Source organism: Manis javanica, chromosome 5 (genome assembly GCF_040802235.1).
Source record: "Manis javanica isolate MJ-LG chromosome 5, MJ_LKY, whole genome shotgun sequence".
Lineage (NCBI taxonomy): Eukaryota > Metazoa > Chordata > Mammalia > Pholidota > Manidae > Manis > Manis javanica.
In genome coordinates this window covers 26,556,196-26,577,347 of record NC_133160.1, presented here as the reverse complement: position 1 = coordinate 26,577,347, position 21,152 = coordinate 26,556,196, and the positions used below count along the sequence as shown (strand labels likewise).

At 44.1% G+C, this 21,152-nt stretch overlaps 1 protein-coding gene across 5 annotated transcripts in view; it reads right to left on the bottom strand.

Annotated features, from left to right (window-relative positions):
* Positions 1-157: 157 nt before the first annotated feature.
* LOC140849510 (EF-hand calcium-binding domain-containing protein 8-like) overlaps positions 158-21,152 on the bottom strand; it is a 33,624-nt gene continuing 12,629 nt past the window's right edge. Inside the window, exons 2-6 of one of the 5 annotated variants that reach the window (XR_012131447.1) lie at positions 10,471-10,522; positions 8,083-8,227; positions 1,237-1,358; positions 857-963; positions 158-568 (exon numbers count right to left, since the gene is read on the bottom strand). Coding sequence is in view for 4 of the 5 variants with exons in the window: in XM_073236801.1 (XP_073092902.1) it covers positions 552-568; positions 857-963; positions 3,993-4,032; positions 8,083-8,227; positions 10,471-10,522 (361 nt within the window). In the remaining variant the exon portion in view is untranslated. Of the gene's footprint in view, positions 569-856; positions 964-1,236; positions 1,359-3,992; positions 4,033-8,082; positions 8,228-10,470; positions 10,523-21,152 lie in introns of all 5 variants that reach the window. The other 4 variants (XM_073236801.1, XM_073236802.1, XM_073236803.1 and 1 more) reach the window with 4 other exon arrangements.

Genomic DNA, 21,152 nt, shown 5'->3' with positions numbered 1-21,152 from the left:
TAGGTAAAGTTAAAAATATAAGCTGGGCCTGTATGATTAACACAATAAAGCCATGGGCTCTGCTGAGGTACCCTCCTTTCTCTGGGGAATATTCAAACATTCCAGGCCAAGCTGCTCCACGGCTTTTCTGAGCTTCCACTAGTTAACTCTGGGTCTCTTTTAATGGGCTTTTTCCTGGCCTTATTCTTTTTCCATCCCACTCACATCTATTTTCCTGCCTAACAGGGTGCGATCCCTTCCCCTCTGAGAAAGAACAGGATCAGAAGCAGGAGAAAGATCTGACCTCACTGGCAGTCACACAAGACCAAGATTTGCAGGTAGGCAGCAGAGCTCAGCGACTAGCCATTTCTGGCAGAACTTTTCCCAAACCACAGGAAAGCCAGGTAAAAATACCTTCCTGGGCCTCCTGCCTCCCAAGGAACTCAGCCTGGGAAGTCCTGTTGAAGCACCCAGTGTTCTGTTGGCCTGGCCCTCCACAGCTTAGGGCTCACAGAGAAGCACTTTCTGGTAGAAGCCATGCGCTGATGAGGTCTTTTTCCATTGGTACAGGATCAAAGCCCTGAGGAGCCTGAGAGAAAACACAGGTGTTTAGAAAACAACATCGACATCGGCAGGAACTAGCCTACGTCCCTTGCCCCTACCCCTGACACCTTACCCATATGGAGACTTTGGCTCCTCCTGGGAAGAGCCTCTGACCTGTTGTATAAAGCAAATTGACTACAGCACATCTCTGGCTTCATCTTGCAGGGAGGGAGGGGCAGCCCTGGAGGCCACTGCCCTCTCCTGGAGAAAGCAGTGCCTCAGGCTTTTTGCAGGAGGGGAGGCAGGATGTGGCAGAGCACAGCCTGATTGATACCTTTGTTTACTTGAACGGTTCCACTGGTGAGGCTGGACAGAATCAAGAAACATCTGGACCACCAGCTGAAAAAATGGTGGCGTGCGAGGCGAGACAGAGGCTTCCTCCTAAAACCGCATATAATACGAAAATATAACTAATACAACTAATCCTGAAAAAGCAACAGGAAAGAGGACTGCGCCAAACTACAAACACCTGGAGAAAAGAATGAATCTCACAGAACTGGGTAACATACCAAAGCTGTGGCCTGGCAGGACCCAGGCCCTTCCCCCACCCCAGCTCTCAGGCAGGGAGGAAGAGAAATGGAGCAGGGAGGGAGTGGAGGCCTGGGACTGCTGAACACCTAACTCTGGACATCTGCTCTGGGAGCACAAACCTACATTTCATGGTGTTTTCATGGTGCTCTCGTGATTAGGGGGTTGGAAAGCTAAGACAGGCAGCATTCCTGGAGACACTGAGATTCCAGCCACTTGTGGAAAGCAGGGATCCATATCTGGCAGCTCTGGGACAAAAGAAAGGTGGGCAGTCTGAGAGACTTCCTAACAGCAAGAGGGCTGCTAAAGGGTCAAGGATGACACAGAGCTTACTGCTCAGGAGAAAGGACAGGTAGACAAAATTTTCCAGGGTCACTCTTCGCACCAGGTTGGGAACTTTCACGATCTTCAGGAACTCCAGCTCCCTGGCTGGCTGCACAGCTCCAAGAACCCACAGCTCCGCGATAAGCAGCCTACTGCACCTTTCTCCCGGCCAGCACCACCTGGCTCCCAAACCGACAAACCGTACCCTGGCATTAGGCCGACCAGAGGGAAGCCCTGTCTACAGCAACTACAAATGCAAAGCATAGAGGCTTATACCTGTGTGCTCGGCCCACTGGTTCTGGCAGTGGAGACAGGCACAGCAGCCAGGAAGCAGGAAACATCTCTTTCCTCCCTGCAGGCATCAATAACACTCCCCTACAACCCCCAACATTGCTTCAGGGGCTGAGCAGCTACAGAGAGTACAGCTTCTGAGCACTAGAGGGCGCCAAATACAAATATGAAATGCCAAAGGAACCAGGAACCTGGTTCAAAGTAAAATTATGAATATGAATACAACCCCTGAGAAAGATTAAAATGAAATCAACCTCATGAATCTGCCTGAAAGGGATTTCAAAATAAAAATCATTAACATGCTCATGGAGGTACAGAAAAATATTCAAGAACTCAGGGAGGAATTCTGGTTGGAGATCCAATCATTATGGAACACAGTATTAGACATGAAACATACAATGCAAAGTTTTAAGAGCAGATTAGATATGGTGGAGGAGACAATAAATGAATTAGAAATTAGAGGAGAGGAATACAAAGAAGCTGAGGCACAGAGAGAAAAAAGGATCTCTAAGAGTAAAAGAATATTGAGAGAACTGTGTGACCAATCCAAACGGAATAATATCTGTATTATAGGGGTTCCAGAAGAACAGAGAGAAAAGTGGATAGAAAGTGTCTTTGAGGAGGTAATTGCTGAAAACTTCCCCAATCTGGGGAAGGAGACAGTCTCTCAGGCCATGGAGGTACACAGATCTCCCAAAACAAGGGACCCAAGAAACACAACAAGAAGACATATTATAATTAAAATGGCAAAGATAAATGGTAAAGACAGAGGATTAAAAGCCAGCCAAAGAGAGAAAAATGATCACATACAAAGGAAAACCCATCAGGCTATCATCAGACTTCTCAACAGAAACCTTACTGGCCAGAAGGGAGCGACATGATGTATTTAATGCAATGAAGCAGAAGGGCCTCAAAACAAGAATACTCTACCTGGAAAGATTATCATTTAAATTTGAAGGAGGGATTAAACAATTTCCAGATAGCAAAAGCTGAGAGAATTTACCTCCCATAAACCATCTCTACAGTGTATTTTGGAGGGACTGCTATAGATGGAAGTATTCCTATGGCTAAATAGCTGTCAACAGAGTAAAGAAAATAAAACCAGAGTAAATAAAACCACTGTAAAGAAAGTAGGCCAATTAATTACTAAGTCGATGCAAAATCAAATCAACTACCCCCAAAGATGGTCAACGGATAGACAAAGAGTACAGAATATGATACCTAATATATAAAGAATGGAGGAGGAAGAAAAAGGAGGAAAAAAAAAAGAACCTTTAGATTGTGTTTGTAATAGCATACTAAGTGATTTAACTTGGACTGTTAAACAGTAAGGAAGTCACCCTTGAACCTTTGGTAACCACAGATCTAAAGCCTACAATGGCAGTAAGCGCATACCTCTTGATAATCACCCTAAATGTAAGTGGTCTGAATGCACCAATCAAAAGACATAGAGTCAATGAATGGATAAAGACACAGGACCTGTCTATATGCTGCCTACAAGAGACTCACTTCAAACCCAAAGACATACACAGATTAAAAGTGAAGGGATGGGAAAAGATATTTCATGCAACTAATAGGGAGAAAAAAGCAGGAGTTGCAGTACTTGTATCAGACAAAATAGACTTCAAAACAAAGAAAGTAACAAGAGACAAAGATAAAGGGGTCAGTCCAACAAGAGGATATAACCATTATAAATACCTATGCACCAAACACAAGAGTACCTACATATGTGAAACAAATACTAACAGAATTAAAGGGGGAAATAGAATGCAGTACAATCACTTTAGGAGACTTCAACACACCATTCACTCCAAAGGACAGATCAACCAGACAGGAAATAAGACACAGAGGCAGTGAAAAACACATCAGAACAGATGCACCTAACACACATCTACAGAACATCCCATCCAATAGCAGCAGAATACACATTCTTCTCAAATGCACATGGAACATTTTCAAGAATAGATCATATAGTAGGCCACAAAAAGACCCTCAGTAAATTCAAAGAGATTGAAATTGTACCAAACAGCTTCTCAGACCACAAAGGTATGAAACTAGAAATAAATTACACAAAGAAAACAGAAAAGCCCACAAACACATGAAGGCTTAACAGCATGCTCCTAAATAATGAATGGATCGATGACCAAATAAAAACAGAGATCAAGCAATATGTGGAGACAAACGACAACAATAACTCAACACCACAAAATCTGTGGGACACAGTGAAGGCTGTGCTAAGAGGGAAGGATATTGCAATACAGGCTTACCTCAGGAAAGAAGAACAGTCTAAACTCACAATTAATGCAACTAGAAAAAGAAGAATAAATGAGGCCCAAAGTCAGTAGAAGGAGGGACATAATAAAGATTAGAGCAGAAATAAATAAAATTGAGAAGAATAAAACAATAGAAAGACTCAATGAAAGCAGCAGCTGGTTCTTCAAAAAAAATAAACAAAATAGATAAACCCCTCGCCAGACTTATCAAGAAAAAAAGAGAGTCTACACACATAAACAGAATCAGAAATAGGAATGGAAAATCACTACACACTCCACAGAAATACAAAGAATTATTAGAGAATACTATGAAAAATTATATGCTAACAAACTGGATAACCTAGGAGAAATGGACAACTTTCTAGAAAAATACAACCTTCCAAGGCTGACCCAGGAAGAAATAGAAAATCTGAACAGACCAATTAACAGCAACAAAATTCAACTAGCAATCAAAGAACTACCTAAGAACAAAATCCCTGGACCAGATGGCTTCATCGCTGAATTTTATCAAACATTTAGTGAAGACCTAATACCTATCCTCCTTAAAGTTTTCCAAAAAAGGAGAAGAGGAGGGGGAATGCTTCCAAACTCATTCTGTGAGGCCAACAACACTAATACGAAAACCAAGCAAAGACATCACACACACAAAAAATTGCAGACCAATATCCCTGATGAACATACATGCAAAAATGCTCAACAAAATACTACCAAATCAAATTCAAAAATACATCAAAAAGATCATCCTTCATGATCAAGTCGGACTTACTCCAGGAATGCAAGGATGGTACAATATTTGAAAGTCCATCAACATCACCCACCACATCAACAAAAAGAAGGAACAAAACCACATGATCATTTCTATAAATGCAGAAAAAGCATTCAACAAAATTCAACATTCATTCATGATAAAAACTCTCAACAAAATGGGTATAGAGGGCAACTACCTCAACATAATATAGGCCATATATGACAAACCCACAGCCAACATGACACTTAACAACAAGAAGCCGCAAGCTTTTCATTTGAGATTGTGTACAAGGCAAGCACGCCCACTCTCCCCACTTTTATTCAGCATAGCTCCGGAGGTCCTAGCCATGGCAATCTGACAACACAAAGAAATAAAAAGCATCTAGATTGATAGGGAAGAAGTTAAACTGTCACTGTTTGCAGATGACATGATATTGTATGTAGGAAACTCTAAAGAATCCACCCAAAAACTACTAGAATAACTGAATTCAGCAAAGTTGCAGGATACAAAATTAATAAACAGAACTCTGTTGCATTCCTATTTACTAATGATGAACTTGCAGAAAGACAAATCAAGAAAATAATTCCATTCACAATTACATCAAAAAAATACCTAGGAATAATCCTAACCAAGGAAGTGAAAGACCTATACCCTGAAAACTACAAGACACTCATGAGAGTCATTAAAGAAGATATCAATAAATGGAAATGCATCCCGTGCTCATGGATAGGAAGAATTAATATTGTCAAAATGGCCATCATGCCTAAAGCAATCTACAGATTCAATGCAATCCCTACCAAAATACCAATGGCATTTTTCAGTGAACTAAAGCAAACAGTTATAAAATTCATATGGAACCACAAAAGACCCCAAATAGCCAAAGCAACCCTAAGAAGGAAGAATAAAGCTGGGGGGATTATGCTCCCCGACTATAAGCTCTACTACAAACCCACAGTTATCAAGACAATTTGGTACTGGCACAAGAAGAAACCCATAGATCAATCGAACAGACTAGAGAGTCCAGATATAAACCCAAACATATATGGTCAATTAATATTTGATATAGGAGCCATGGACATACAATGGGGAAATGGCAGGCTCTTCAACAACTGGTGTTGGCGAAACTGGACAGCTACATGTAAGAGAATAAAACTGGATTATTGTCAACCCCATACACAAAAGTAAATTCAAAATGGATCAAAGACCTGAATGTAAGTCATGAAACCATAAAACCCTTAGAAGAAAACATAGCCAAAATGTCTTCAATATAAACATGAGCAACTTTTTCCTGAATGTATCTCCTTGGGCAATGGAAACAAAAGCAAAAATGAACAAATGGGACTACATCAAACTAAAAAGCTTCTGTACAGCAAAGAACACCATCAGTAGAACAAAAAGGCATTCTATAGTATGGGAGAATATATTCAGAAATGACATGTCTGACAAGGGGTTAACATCAAAAATATATAAAGAACTCACATGCCTCAACACCCAAAAAGCAAACAACTGATTAAAAAATGGGCAGAAGATCTGAACAGACACTTCTCCAAAGAAGAAATTCAGATGGCCAACAGGCATATGAGAAGATGCTCCACACTGCTAATTATCAGGGAAATGCAAATTAAAACCACAATGAGATAACATCTCACACCAGTTAGGATGGCCAACATCAAAAAGACAAGGAACAACAAATGCTGGTGAAGATGCAGGGAAAGGGGAACCCTCCTACACTGCTAGTGGGAATTTAAACTAGTTCAACCATTGTGGAAAGCAATATGGAGGTTCCTCAAAAAATTAAAAATAGAAATACCATTTGACCCAGGAATTCCACTCCTAGGAATTTACCCAAAGAAACCAAGTTCTCAGATTCAAAAAGACATATGCACCCCTATGTTTACTACAGCACTTTTTATGATAGTCAAGATATGGAAGCATCCTAAGTGTCCATCAGTAGATGAATGGATAAAGATGTGGTACATATACACAATGGAATACTGTTCAGCCATAAGAAGAAAACAAATCCTACCATTTGCAACACCATGGATGGAGGTAGAGGGTATTATGCTCAGTGAAATAAGCCAGGCAGAGAAAGACAAGTAACAAATGATTTCCCTCCTTTGTGGAGAATAACAAGGAAGCGAAACAAAGGAGGAACAAAACAGCAGCAGACTCACAGACTCCAAAAAGGGACTAGCAGTTACCAAAGGGGAGGGATAGGGGAGGGATGTGAGGGGGGGGGTGCGGGGGGAGGGAGAAGGGGATTGGGGGGTATTAGGATTAGTACACGGTGTGGTTGGGGCATCACGGGGAAGATAGTGTAGAGCACAGTGAAGACAAGTAGTGACTCTGGCATCTTTATTTTTAATTACTTTTTTATTAAGGTATTATTGATATACACTCTTGTGAAGGTTTCACATGAAAAAACAATGTGATTACTACATTTAGCCATATTATCAAGTCCCCACCCATACATACCCCAATGCAGTCACTGTCCATCAGTGCAGCAAGATGCCACACTGTGGCAGTGACTTAAGGTAACCCAGTGGTGTCTATCTCGTGGTGTTCAGCGCCTCTGTGATCCCCTCCCCTTGAATGTGGCAGAAATTCTGACTTGCTTCTAACCAACAGAATATGGGAAAGGTGACAGGATATATGGAATTATGTGTACATGATCACATTATAAGATTGAAGCACACCACATCTTGCTGGAGTTTCCATTTCCCTAGCTAGTTTGAGCCTTGAAATTAGCTATGTTGCTGAGTCCCGTGTGACCGAGAACTGTGGGCAGCTCTAGGAGCTGAAAGCAGTCTCCAACCAATAGCCAAGAAGAAACAGCAGCCATCAGCCCGCAGCTGCCAGGAACTGAATTCTTCCAACAACCTGAGTGCACTCAGAAGTGGATCCTTCCCCAGTCAAGCCCCAAATGACACAGTGACTACAGCCTAGTGAGACCCTAAGCAAAGGAGCCAGAGAAGCTGAGCCCAGACTCCTCACCTACTGGAACTGTCATATAATAAATGTGTGTTGGTTTAAGCCACTAAGTTTGTGGGAATATTGTTAGGCAGCAATAGATAATAAATCAGACATATGAAATCATTTGGAAGAAAATATACTGAAATGATGGTAGTGGTTACATGTGGGTATTGGGATTAGGGATATCCTCCTAAGGAGGATATAGCCTCCAATACGCTTATGATACTTACATAACAATAGAAAGTTTTAAAGGAGTCACCAGGAGAAAAACTACTTGCCACATCTAAACCGCCCACACACCCAGGGTACTGGGTCACCCGCTACACAGAAGCCACAGAGACTAAACCTCCAGTGCAGCTTTACCTGCAGGAGAGTGAATGTCGTCCTCAAACACCTTCTCCATCTCAGCCAGGTGCAGATGGGTAAACAGCTGGGACTCTTCTTGGAAGTCAGACTTCTGGCTAAGAATGACGGATGGTGTCCGGGAGCTAAGAACCTCCTTGCACTCCTGGTGGTGCACATGAAGAACAAATATGACTACAAGAACCAGGGACTGAGAGGGTTGGTTTCCTGAACTGAACATTTTAAAGCACATCTTACTAAAAGAGAGACTCTTTGGGGAAGGTCAGAGCATGTTGTATTATAGAGCGTTGCTTACTGATGCAAACACGTAAGTCTTTATCACTTTTAGACCTGGAAAGACGAAGGAAGATCTAAACTGCTTCTCCTTCCTTTGGAGAGTTAACTCCTGTTCCCATTTAACAGAAGTCACAACTGAGGCTCAGCCAGGTTAGTGGACACAGCTAAAGTCCCACCTCACACTTAAAAGGACTCTAATTTATAAGGTGCTTCAGTTCAGTAACTATATTTTTTCAGATCTCCAGTGCTCAGAATTCAAGATCCCAAGGAATCCAGCTTCATCTTCCCAGCCAGGTTGATTTCATCCTGACCAGCCCAGATACCCCTGGGTCAGATCTGATCATCTGTGCACCCAGCAAAGCTCACACAGACCCCCCCCCCAGCACCCCCGTCAGGGGCTCTCTGCTTCCTCCTCCTGCTCACCGCCCCGCATCCCCCATGTAGCCTTCCCACCCCTCCAGCCCTCAGCAATGTCTCCACAGCCCCGACACCTGACTTAGCACAATGCTTTAAGTCACTAAAAGCTCAGGTCTTCAAAGGCTGCCTCCCTCAAAAGACTCCAGGGGTGGACGATGGGATAACCACTGAGTGTTGCTCACTCCTCCACCCCAACTCCACCAAAAGAGAAAAGGTGCTCAGCTTCCCATGAACAGTCATTGAATCCCTCATGGTCTATACACACTTGCTGAGCACCAGGCACTGTGGACACAGCAGTGAACAGAGCGGAGCCCTGCCTTCATGGAGCCCAACAGATGAGCTAATTAGTGGTCTCATCATCCATGTGGGCCCCTGGGCTTAGAAATCTCAGCACCATCTGTTTCTCTTCCCTCTTCCCCCTACGCATTCCTACTGCCGCTCCTATTGATTCTGTGATCCATCTCTCATGTCTAAAACCTCCTCTCCCAAATCCCTGCCCTACTCCAAACCCTGGCCTGCTGCTGGGACAAGCATAATGACCTCCCCTAACTGGGACAAGAGTTTGGCCTTCCCTTCCATCCACCTCCCAACACTGGCACCAGCCCTCTTTCTGAAAGGCAAATCTGATTACCCTGGCTCTGACACATTCCAGGTGATCCCTGCACCCCACCTCCTGAGCTAGGCATGCAAAGCCCTTTGCTACACAGCCCTGGCATGTCTTTCTAGTTGCAATGCACACACCACGGCCCATGGACAACAGCTGCTCCCCACCATCCTGGACACAGCAAACATTCCACTTTACTCACGTTGTTCCCCCTAATACAGACCATCTCCCCCAGAGGTGAACTCCTACCCATTCTTCAAAGTCTAGCTCATACGGCACATCCTTCAAGGAGCTTTTCCATTAAGTTTCAGGTGAGAGTCCTCACTATCACCTCCATGCTCCCAAACTCTTTGTTTCTATCTGCCACACGTACATACTTGTGCATGTCTGTCCATACGTGTAGACAGCAAGATGTGATGGGAAACCCATGCTGCTGAGTCCCAGAGCTCCGGGTTAGAATTCAGCCTGGCTCTCAACTTCCTAGCTAATTCATCTTGAGCATATCACATCACTTGTCTGAGCCACAAGTTTGCTCATCTGCAAAACAAAATCCACAGTACTCACCTTGCAGGGTTGTGGTGAGCCCTAGATGACACCCGAACACAGGTGAAGCCCCAGCAAACTGGAGTTGCACCATAAATGATACCTCCTGGGAAGCTCCCAGCCTCAGAGAGAACTCTCTGAAGGCAATGGCATGTTTATCTTAATTTAAATCCTAATTTAATTTATACTAATTATCTCTATATTCAGCAGCCCCAAGCATGTCATAGACACTAGATACTTATCTGGCTGGATGGTAATTTGTACAGCCCACCCCACCATTATCACAACTTGGCTGGATGAATTAAGTATAGTCCATGTAGAGACTGCAAATTGGTAGCCTCAGACTCATTGCATTTGGCCGATGCAGTGTTTTAAAAGGAAAAACCAGCCTGCTGCATGGCACACTTAAGTTACCTACATGGTGTGGTAAACATGGCAATATGCAACCCCTGGCACAGAGACTGAGAGCCAATAGACTTCTATGCTGATGAGCGATTGGGTAGCTCTAGAATGTTTCCTCCCGTCATCAACTCAGGCAATTTTCTTACCTTTTGACGTTGAGGGCTCTCTCTCAAGTCCTCACAAGACACTGGTTTTGACCTAGAATAGGGAATCATAGTTGTTTTAACTCCAGTTTTGTAAGGATCATGTGGGAGGCTTACCTAGCCCGGTCACAAGCGGGTGGAAAAGAAGTCAGGGTCATGGTGGGGGTGGGGAGTGCCGCCACATACCCATGGACACCCAGAATGCATTTGATGAGCATCCCCTTTCCCCAGGGGCTTCACCAGCAGGGAGCTTTTTCCAACCTCACACCTGTGAGACTCCTTTCCCCTGATGGAGTGAAGGTGTCCTGCTGAAGCCCTGAGGCTTCCCCAGTTACTATACTCCTGGCTTAATGCCAGAGGCTTCCTAAAAGACCACAGGTTTTACAGAATTAGAAGCAGCTTCGAGGCCATGTGGTAGTCCAACTATATTCAGATTAGGAAAACAAGGTCCTGGGGCAGGCACATATCCAAAGGTTTTAAACACATGCTGTACGATGGGGCAGGGCAGTACAAACACCCTCACCTGCCCTCCAATACCCCTGGGGACAGGAGTGCTTTGGGAGAGCTGGCAGAACCCTGCTCACAGCAGCGGGAGAGGTCCATGCTGTAGAGCTCTGCTCTAGGGAGGGCATGCTCCTAGGACAGTGGCACCTCCATATGAGAAGGAAGTCAGGATCTGGTTAGTATTACTGGAGTGTCCATGCACCTCCTCAGCGAGTCCCACCAGCAAGCATGGAGAGGGCACTCTAGGATGGCAGGGGACGGCCAGGAAAGAGTCAAGCCCAGACGCGCTCAGGGGACAGAGCGAATGAGCCAGCTGGGCTTGACACAGAGCTCCCGGCAGCGGTGGAAGGCCTAGTGAAAGAGAAGAGGGAAAAGAGAAGTGGAAGCAGAATGGAGAATCTTATCTTTCACCAGGGAGTCTGAGCAGGCTGAAGGGCCTCATGAAATGCCTCAGTGCAAGATGCAGAGAGGAGGAGGAGGAGGGCTGACGAGGGCCAAGAGCGTCCAACCTAGCAGTGCCCCGGCGCAGCTCCGGTGCGAGGGCCAAAGGAGAGAGCAGGGCCGCAGGAAAGGAGATTCGGGAGCAAGAACCAGGGCAACCCTGGGAAACGCTGGAAACATTCCCAGAGAAGGGAGCAGAGAGGGAAAGCGGCCTGATGCCTGCGATGCAGGGCTGTCCAATTAGTAACAAAGTGCAAATACCTGGAAATATGGGGAGTGAAACTTGAGGACTGGCTACAGTTTAGGGGATAGAAGAGGAGGAGGTACATACAAGACAGGAGTCACTGAGGAGGGCTGGCTGTGTCGGGGTGGGCCCCGATGGTAAGAAGAGGGCCACTAAGGTCAGCAGTTAAAGACCACCACTGAAAGAACCTGAAATGAATGCGAAAGTCCATCTCTGTTAATATGTGCATGTGTATGTTGGCACATGCATAGAAAGAGAGCTTGGAAAAATATACTCCAAATGTAATGGAAGTTATCTTTGGCAGGCAAGATTATGGAGGTGTTTCCATAGTCTAAATCATGCATTTCTCTATTTTTCATTCAAAAAAGATTCATGGCATTCATTAGGATTTATTTCAGTGGAATGGGTAGAGTGGTGGGTAGTGACTTAAACTGCTCATCTATGAAGACCATCTATGAAGACTAGAAGAATCATTGCGATAGCATTGTTCATAGAGGCAAAAATGAATGGCTATCAAAATAGGAATGGCTGAATTAATACACCTGCACTCAAGCATCACCAAAGCACTCAAGGGGGGGAATCTGACTTCAGCAATTAGGAGGGATTTCCATGAAGTACTAATAATTAAGGAAAGATACAGCAAAGGGTACACACAACGATGCCAGTTTTTACAGAAGTGACAGGTACGTGTTCATACATATAAGAACACGTGTGTATGTATATACACACACATTTGCAAATAGGACTACCTTTAATAATTATGGGCTGAGGGCAAGAGAACAAATATAGGTCCACATCAGTAAGTCTGCTTATTTTAAATGTTTATAAATCTAGTTAATATACTACTACATAAAATTCATTCTATTCTCTATAAACATGAGCAGCTTTTTTCCTGAACACATCTTCTCAGGCAAGGGAAACAAAAGCAAAAATGAACAAACGGGACTGCATCAAACTAAAAAATTTCTGTACGGCAAAGGACACCATCAGTAGAACAATAAGGCATCCTACAGTATGGGAGAATATATCTGTAAACGCCTTATCCCATAAGGGGTTAACATCCAAAATATATAAAGAGCTCACACACCTCAACACCCAAAAAACAATAACCCAATTAAAAAATGGGCGAAGCTGGGCATCAATCTGCAAAGAAGTAAAAAGCTAACCTTTTCAAAGAATATTGCTTCTCTCTCACTTACCAACTTTACATTTCCCTGTATGGCCCCAGAAGATGGCTGGTTAGCCATAGATGGGTAAGATTGCTCAGGGGAGGAACAACCTAAGATAGGCACAGTCGCAGGGGAACCATCAGGTGAGAAATTGGGGATCAACAGAGGTGAGGCTTAGAACCTCACCCCCATTTTGAGAGAGATCTTCTGCATCCGTGGATGTTTTGTTGCCCTTGTCTAGCTTGGATTAATACTTAGTCTATAGGCACAGACCTGACCATCTACATTTTCCCTCTTACAGCACAAAATTATGTTTTGTACCTTTATCTTGCATCTACCTACCACTTCAGCATTTTATTAAAACAAAAAACTAAGGGAGAAATGTGGGATTCCCATATAAATCAAGTATAAAAATCAAATGAATAATCATATCTGACTTGATTGTTTATAGTTCATGATACGTGATCAAAACTGAACATTTCTGTGATATAACTGCCCTTGCATTGTTCACCATGTAAGAACTTATTCACTATGTAAGAACTTGTTCACCATGTAACAACATGTTCGTTATGCTTCAGAAGATTGGAGACTGTTGTGAATTAGGCTTGGGGTTGATTAATGATTGTGCATTGAGTCCCCTATACAGAATTTTATTGTTGTTAACAACCATTTGATCAGTAAATATGAGAGATAGCTTCTCAAAAAAAAAAAAATGAGTGGAGGACCTAAACAGACATTTCCCCAAAGAAGAAATAAAAATGGCCAACAGGCACATGAAAAGATGCTCCACTTCACTAATCATAATAGAGATAAAAAAAAACAACCAAAACTGGTTCTTTGAAAAAAAAATTATTCAAACTGATAAATCTCTAGCTAAGTTAACCAAGACAAAAAGAGAACACAAATTACAAGTTTTAGAAATGAAGGAGGGATCATTTTTACTGAAGAATGGACATTGAAAGGATAATAAAGGAATTTTGTGATCAGCTTTATGTTCACAAATTTGATAACAGATGAAATGGACCAATTCTTTCGAAGACACAAACTACCAAAACTCACAAAAGGAAAAATAAATCATCTAAATAGGCCTATATCTATTAAATCAAATCAATAATTAATAATCTTGTATTAGTCATTGATCGTTTCAATGACTAATTCTAACAAACATTTAAGGAATAAATGATACCAATCTCTTCCAGAAAACAGAAGCAGAGCGGTCACTTCCTAACTCATTCTGAGGCCAGTGTTACCCTAATACTAAAACATCAGATTAAGTCATTTATAAGAAAGTATATTACAGACCATTCATAAGTGTAGATGCAAAAATCCTAAAAAATATCTGCAAATCAAATCCAGCAATGTATAAAAAGAATTATGTGCCACGACCAAGTAAGATTTATTCTAGGTATGAAAATCTGGTTCAATGCTCAAAATCAATTGATGTAATTCATCACATCAACAGGCTAAAGGAGAAAAATATATGATCATATCAATAGATGCAGAAAAAGCATTTGACACAACCCAACAACCATGATAAAATTCTCAGTGACCTAGGAATAATAGGGGATATTCTCAAATTTATTGATAAAGGGCATTTACAATAAACCTACAGTTAGCATCACACTTCATGGTGAGAAACTGGATGCTTTTCCCCTAAGACCAGAAACAAGTAAAGGATGCCCCCTCTCCTCACTCATATTCAACACTCTACTGAAGTCCTAGGTGATGCAGTAAGAACAGGAAAGATATACAGATTAGGAAAAAAGAAATAAAACTATCTTTATGCACAGATGATATGATTTCCTATGTATAAAATCCCAAACACTTGAAAACTCCTGGAACTAATACATGATTATACCAAGGTCATAGGATATAGTTAATATGTAAAAGTTAATTGCTTTCCTGTATGCCAGCAATGAACAGTTGGAATTTGAAATTAGAGACACAATAGTGTTTACATTAGCACCAAAAACAATGAAATACTTAGGCACAAGGTAACAAAGTATGTATGGGATCTACATAAGGAAAATTATAAAACTGATGAAAAATATCAAAGAAGATATAAATAAGTGGAGAGACAGTCCATGTACAGGATAGGAAGACTCAATATTTTCAAGATATCAGTTCTATCCAGTTCGATCTATAAATTTAACACAATCCCAATCAAAACCCCAGTAAGACTTTCTTCATGGGTATTGACAAACTGATTCTAAGTGTGTATAAGAAGGCAAAAGACCCAGAATGGTCAACATAATACTGAAGAAAAAGAATAAAGTGAGAAAAGTGGCACCACCTGACTTGCCATAGAAACTATAGTAATCAAGGCAGCATGGTATTCATGAAAGAATAGACAGATTCACTGATGGAACAGAATACAGAGCCCAGAAACAGACCCACACAAATACAGACAACTGATTTTTGACAAGGAGCAAAGGCAATTCAATGGAGAAAATCTTTTTAACAAATGGTGCTAGGGCAATTGGACATAAAACTTACGGAAGATAACATAACGGTAAATTTAAGTGACCTTGAGTTTGGTGATGAATTTTTTAATTCAACACTAAAAGCACAATCCATAGAAGAAAAAATGAATTCCTTTGAACTTCATTAAAAGTAAAAACTTGTGGTCTGTGAAAGAATGTTAGGAGATTGAAAAGGTAAGCCGCTTCTCCAGACTGGGTAGAGTGCAAAAGCAATAAGGAACCTACTAAAAGTTGGCCTGCTTTTTATATTTGCTAACCAAAGTCAACGATTACATTGCCTTCCCCCACCCCTCCACCCCCAGAAAACTCCTTTGTTGGTCTATATTCTACAGAATCACTGTTGTTACTGTTACCCTTTAATATGACATGAGCACATTTTAAAACTGTCCTGTAATAAACACTATGTTCTACATAGAACCTAATTCAGGGAATTTCATTATACACTTGGCTCCCAACACACCCAGACTCAAGTACAGGCATCTGTTTCAAGTCTGTCAACAACTTGGAATGGTTCAACTCAGCCTCAGACACGGTTGGTACTTCACCCCATGCCCCACAGGCCTGCATTTAAACAGCAAATGTGAGATAAGCGGTGACTGCATGGAGTGTGAAGGGCAGGAACAGCATGTGAGTGACTGCCCTGTCCTTCCATGTGCAACTCCCACTCTGAGTCTCCCAGATTCACTCTTTTGCAAGTGTTTTCTAATGAGGTGTTTTCCTTTTGGGGGAAAAATGTGACTTTAAAGTATTAGTTCATTACTGTTTCTTAATACTGTAATATTGCATTGGTTTAGTTCGTTATTTTTCCCTGCCACAATTATTTATATGCAAAGTTCAATAAAAGAAAATTGCCACTATCTGCATTTCTTTTCTGGCCATTCTTATTATTCATTTTATTTTGTGATTATTAATGTCAATAAGTATGTTGCATTGGTGAGGCGGGGGAGGGAAAAATGGCTGCTGCATGAAGGTGAACTCCGTGCCAGGTGCCGGACTGTGTTCAGCCCTGACCTCACTGGAAACTTCACACTGACCCTGTGATAAGAGCTTTGGTAGCTCATTTTACAGGTGCAGAAACTGAGACTCAGTGAAGGGAAAATGAACCCAGGATTACAGTTAATAAGTGGCAGAAGGGACTCAAACTCAGGGCTGGCCTGAATGCAAAGTGCATTTCTGAAATGCCAGCAAGTGTGGAGACCCTGCCAGAGCAAGGCACAGGAATGTGGGCTGGGCTGCTCAGGGCTTCCTGGAGTATGCAGTGCTGCAAGGGACTGCCCACGGCAGAGGGAAGTGAGGCCTGAGCACCATGTGAGGAGTCAGGGAATGGGGGTCCAGCCTGAGCCCTGTCACTCGCTGGCTATACAGCTTTAGACAAATCTTTTCCCTCCTGGGGACTTATGTTCCTTCACGGGGGTTTTCAAAGGCTCAGGATTCCACAATCAAGTAAAGAAATGTCAAGTAAAGAAATCAAGTAAAGAAATACCCACTCACCAGCGGGTATGGCTGGTGAGCGAGCATAACCTTCCCCTTCCCCATGTCTAAGAACTTAACCCCCAAATCCCACAGGGGGTGGTTAGGAGCCCAGCCTCTGGCTGGAATCCAGATGGGGTCTACTACCTCCTTCCTAGATGAATGACCTTGGACATGCCCCTTGTCACTGATCTCAATGTGCTAAACCATAAAATAGTATCATGATATTTACCTCAAAGGGTGGTAGTTAGAATAAACAAAACAATACTAGCTCATGAACTGGGCACTTCTTATGTACCAACACTGTTCTAAGGGTTTACATTGCTTTTTCAGATTGGAACCCTAACTACCACTTAAAGTGACTTCTAAAATGATGGCACATGGAAATAGGTTGGAGTGTACAGAAAGCTGTCACCAGTCAGCCAATGCAATTACAAGTAAAAATTGCCAAATTCATCCGAAGAAAGTTTAAACTCTGAATGTGAGGAATGTTAATAAAAATCACCAAAGGAGACCATGATATGCAATTTTATAAATAAAAACAAACTATTGTCAGCTTCCTAAAGACACACTGGAGATCCTTTTTCACCAAAAGCAGTTATAAAATATATTTTCCTTTAAAAAAATCATGTTAATCGATGGCGTCAAGAAGCAAGTAAACCCAACAGAACATTAGTTTGGTTGTGAGCAACAGAAAACACAAGTCAAACTGCCTTAAGTGAAAAGGTGTGATTTGCCCAAGGTCATACCTCTGCTATCAGCTCATTAACTGTCCCATAGGAAATAGTAACTCGAGGGTAACTAGTTCTGACACACTGGTCCCGCCCGCCACATCTTGATGTTTCTGGAATGAGGATGTGCCCACAATTGATGCCCAAGGAACATGCCTAAAGGGAGGCATTGGCTTCAGGCTCAGCAGAGTTGGAGAGATTAAGCTACGGCAGCAGGCCCTCAGCTCTCGGCCCATAGCTCCATCGTGTTTCCGACAGCCCCACTCCCAGTAGGGGCAGGATGGCTGTCAGCAGCACCAGCTGCAAGCCCTCCCAGGTTTTATGCTTCCACACTCCTACACTGGCCTGCTGTTGGCTGGAATTGGGTCACATGACTACCACTTGGACAGCTCCATGGAGGCTCAGGGAATGGAATGCAGGCCTTTGTCCCCAGGTCACCCTCCTCCCCTTGGAATCCACGGTATAGTCAACTTCATCCACTGTACCTGGCTGAGGTGGAGAAGGGAGGCTTCCCCTGAGAAAACTTGTGGCTGCTACCCTAAGAAGGTGGAATGCATGCTGGGTGGCCCCCAAGTAACAGCCATCCGTTAAGATAATAATGGGGGGCACAAGGACGATTTAGAGAAGGGAATTCTACTGGATCATCCACTGGGCAGCTCAGGTGACCCCACAAGGGAAGCATCATTGTTAAGAGCACCCGACACCGAGAAGAGTCTTGGATGATCCCTGGTGTGGCAGGAGTGGGAAACTAGAGGCGCAGAGAGGGAGAGTGACGCCTTTGCAATAGCCCGCAGGTGGGAATGAAACCGGAACACAAATCTCAGACATTTAGCTCCCATCCAGCACTCCCAGCTGGCCTTGTAAGGGCCAAAGAGGCTCTCGGAAGGGGGACGCCAGCTGGTTTGTCACTCTTGGAGGAGAAGCCCATCAGCAACCCCCAAAGGAAAGGGATTTCTTCCCAACAGCTGTAGTGGTGTCTTTAGCAAGTCTCTAGCCCACACCTGCCCCCACTGCACTGGGGTCTCCCAGTCTGTCTCAGGTGGGAGACAAGTAATAAGTGTCCTAGATTCCTACAGGCCTACCCAGTCACTGGGGGCCCCAGTCTAAGGCCTTAATCTTATGTAAAATTAAGGAAATTTTACGTAATTTACTGGCCAGCGCTTCTAACCTGCTCCAGCTGCCCCATCCATACCTTCTGGAGATTCTGGAGCTGTCACCACCTGGCCAGGCTGGGCTTTCCTGTCTTCCGTGACCCTGGATCTTCACTCAACCAGATGCTAAGAAACCCAGTGTTTTTACACCTTGTGTTCAAAGCCCAGAACAGCGCAGGCGTGAACCCACTAGCGGGGCTGTCTCTGTAGTCTCTGGGGGAGGGGCTTGGGTGCTGCAATCTGATTGGATGTGAGAGGAAGCCTGTCTTTATAAAGTTTCGTTTGTGTAATAAGCACATTATTTGATCTAGATAGTGTGTAATTTGGGTGGAAGAGAAGGTGCAGATGGATATTAGACGGGGCTTAAGCACCCTCTGGCACCCCTTGGTGTCACTAATGTCGTCACCAATTTAAATTAGAGGAACATATCTTAATGATAGTACCAGCAGGGTTTGAAATCCAGGCCTCTCAGCTGGTGGGAAGACATATGGGGTGAGGGCAGAGCACATGGACGAGATCTTCCCAGCATCGTAGGACTTTAAACAAGGATGTTAACTGAGGACTATGCTATGACATAGACAGTCAATGATATAAGTGAAAAAAGAAAATTATGAGAAAGCATATATAGCATGAACGTGTATATAAATATATGGTGATTAAGAGCACAGGATCTGGAGCCCGAATGCCCAGGCTCAGATAACGCTTCCACCGCTTACTCACCTTGGACATTTTACTTAAACTCTCTGTGCCTCACTCAGTCTCTTCATCTGTAAAATGGGGCTAATCATCGAGGGTAAGGTGAGGATCCATGAGATAATCCATCTAAGGCGTTTACTGCAGGTCCTGGCACACAGTAAGTGCTCAAACGATGTTAGTCGTTAATCTTGTTAGTCTCCTGCGCAGGGACCTCTTTCCCACTGGCTCTCTGGCAGCGAGCCGGCCCCACCCTGGCTGCGGAACCCAGGACCGGCCGCTGAGGCTGCCCATTGTTCCGGCCTTCCTCTCAGGCTGCTCGGGATCGGGCGGGAGCAGCTCCAGCCCAGGCGGGGAAAGCATCCAGGCTCCAGGCCACCTCCCCAACGCAGCAGTGGGCGCTTGTCCAGGCGCCTCCTCCACCCGGGGTGTGAGCCCTGGGGCCTCAGTCACCTCGGGGTCCTCTCTGGAAAAATAGGAACAGGAAGGAGCGCACATCTCCCTGCGGCCTGAGGGTCAAGTGAGGTCACACGTGCACTAAGTCCAGCACGGTTCCTGGTTTCCTGCCTTGGGCACTTGTGTCCCCAGAGCTGTTGTCCCGCTGGGGTGGGCTTTCAGAACAGGGTGCGAGGGAGACCAGTTCAACACCGAATGTCTGGGCCCGAGGAATTCTTCACTCATGCTGCCTGTCCCTAGCAGCCTCATGCTTTCCTCCAGCAGGCGGCCAGCAGCAGGTGAAAGAGCTGGGCAGCTTTCCCAGGCCGACAGCCACAGGAGACCTCGGTCTGGAGGCCTTGCATCCTGGCTCTACTGCCCAATTGCTGTGTGACCTTGGGCAAGGCTTTCCCAGTCTGTGTCCTGGTTTCCCTCAGATGATTTGGAAGGTGGGTGTGGCTCCTCACCCTGGCTGTACCACTGGTTGTCTGGGTCACTATGGGAAAGTTGTCCCACCTCTCCAGGGCTCAGTTTGTCTTATCTGCAAAATGGCATGGCCAGGCAGATTAATGAGATAATTCCCGATGTTTATCTCTCTGCCACCCTTTCCCCATTTCTCTGCTCAGAAGAGGAACCATGCCACCAACTGGGGCTCTGCAGAGTAAATCCACGCCTCAGCAGCACGTCTTTCTTCACTGGGCAGCTACCAGCACGTGACTTTTGCTACTCTCCCTTCCCACCCCAACGCTAAGGAAGCAGAGAGGGCCTGAGTGTTCACAAGTTGGCGTTGACATGCATGACCCAGGGCAGCATGTCCGGTGCCCATGGTGCAGGAGTGAACCTCCTGTCAGCAGAGGGAGCTTATGCAGTATTTGAGGAGTGAGGAGCTGGGGCCTTTTTCATATCAGTGCTTCAGAGCCTATTCTTGAAGTGCCCTCCTGTCACCTTCCCTCCGCCCGAGATGACTCTACCTGCCAGCCTCTACCCATCATGCTGCCTTCCTGCTCCTTCCCTCCCTTTTTGCTCCCCAATCTTGTGAACTGCCACAGGAACCCCCAAATTTTCTGTTGCAGAGAACAGTGGATCTGCTCCCAGTTTCTGGGGTTGGGAGTAAGGGGCTTGGATGCCCCCATAATCTCCATCAACTCCCAAAGTCATCCCAAATAGAGTTACCTCCAAAGAAATCTTAGGGAATATGTCGTTCTTTTCTAAACAGTCTTAAAACAAACCTCTCCAACCTGCCCCTTCTTGTCAAGCTCCTACTCTCAATTTGCCTACCCAGATTCATCAAAGGGCTCTCAGCAGGACAAAGCCTCTTCCATCAAAAAGTATCACCTTCTGTGGAAGGCTGCTGGGAGTAAAGG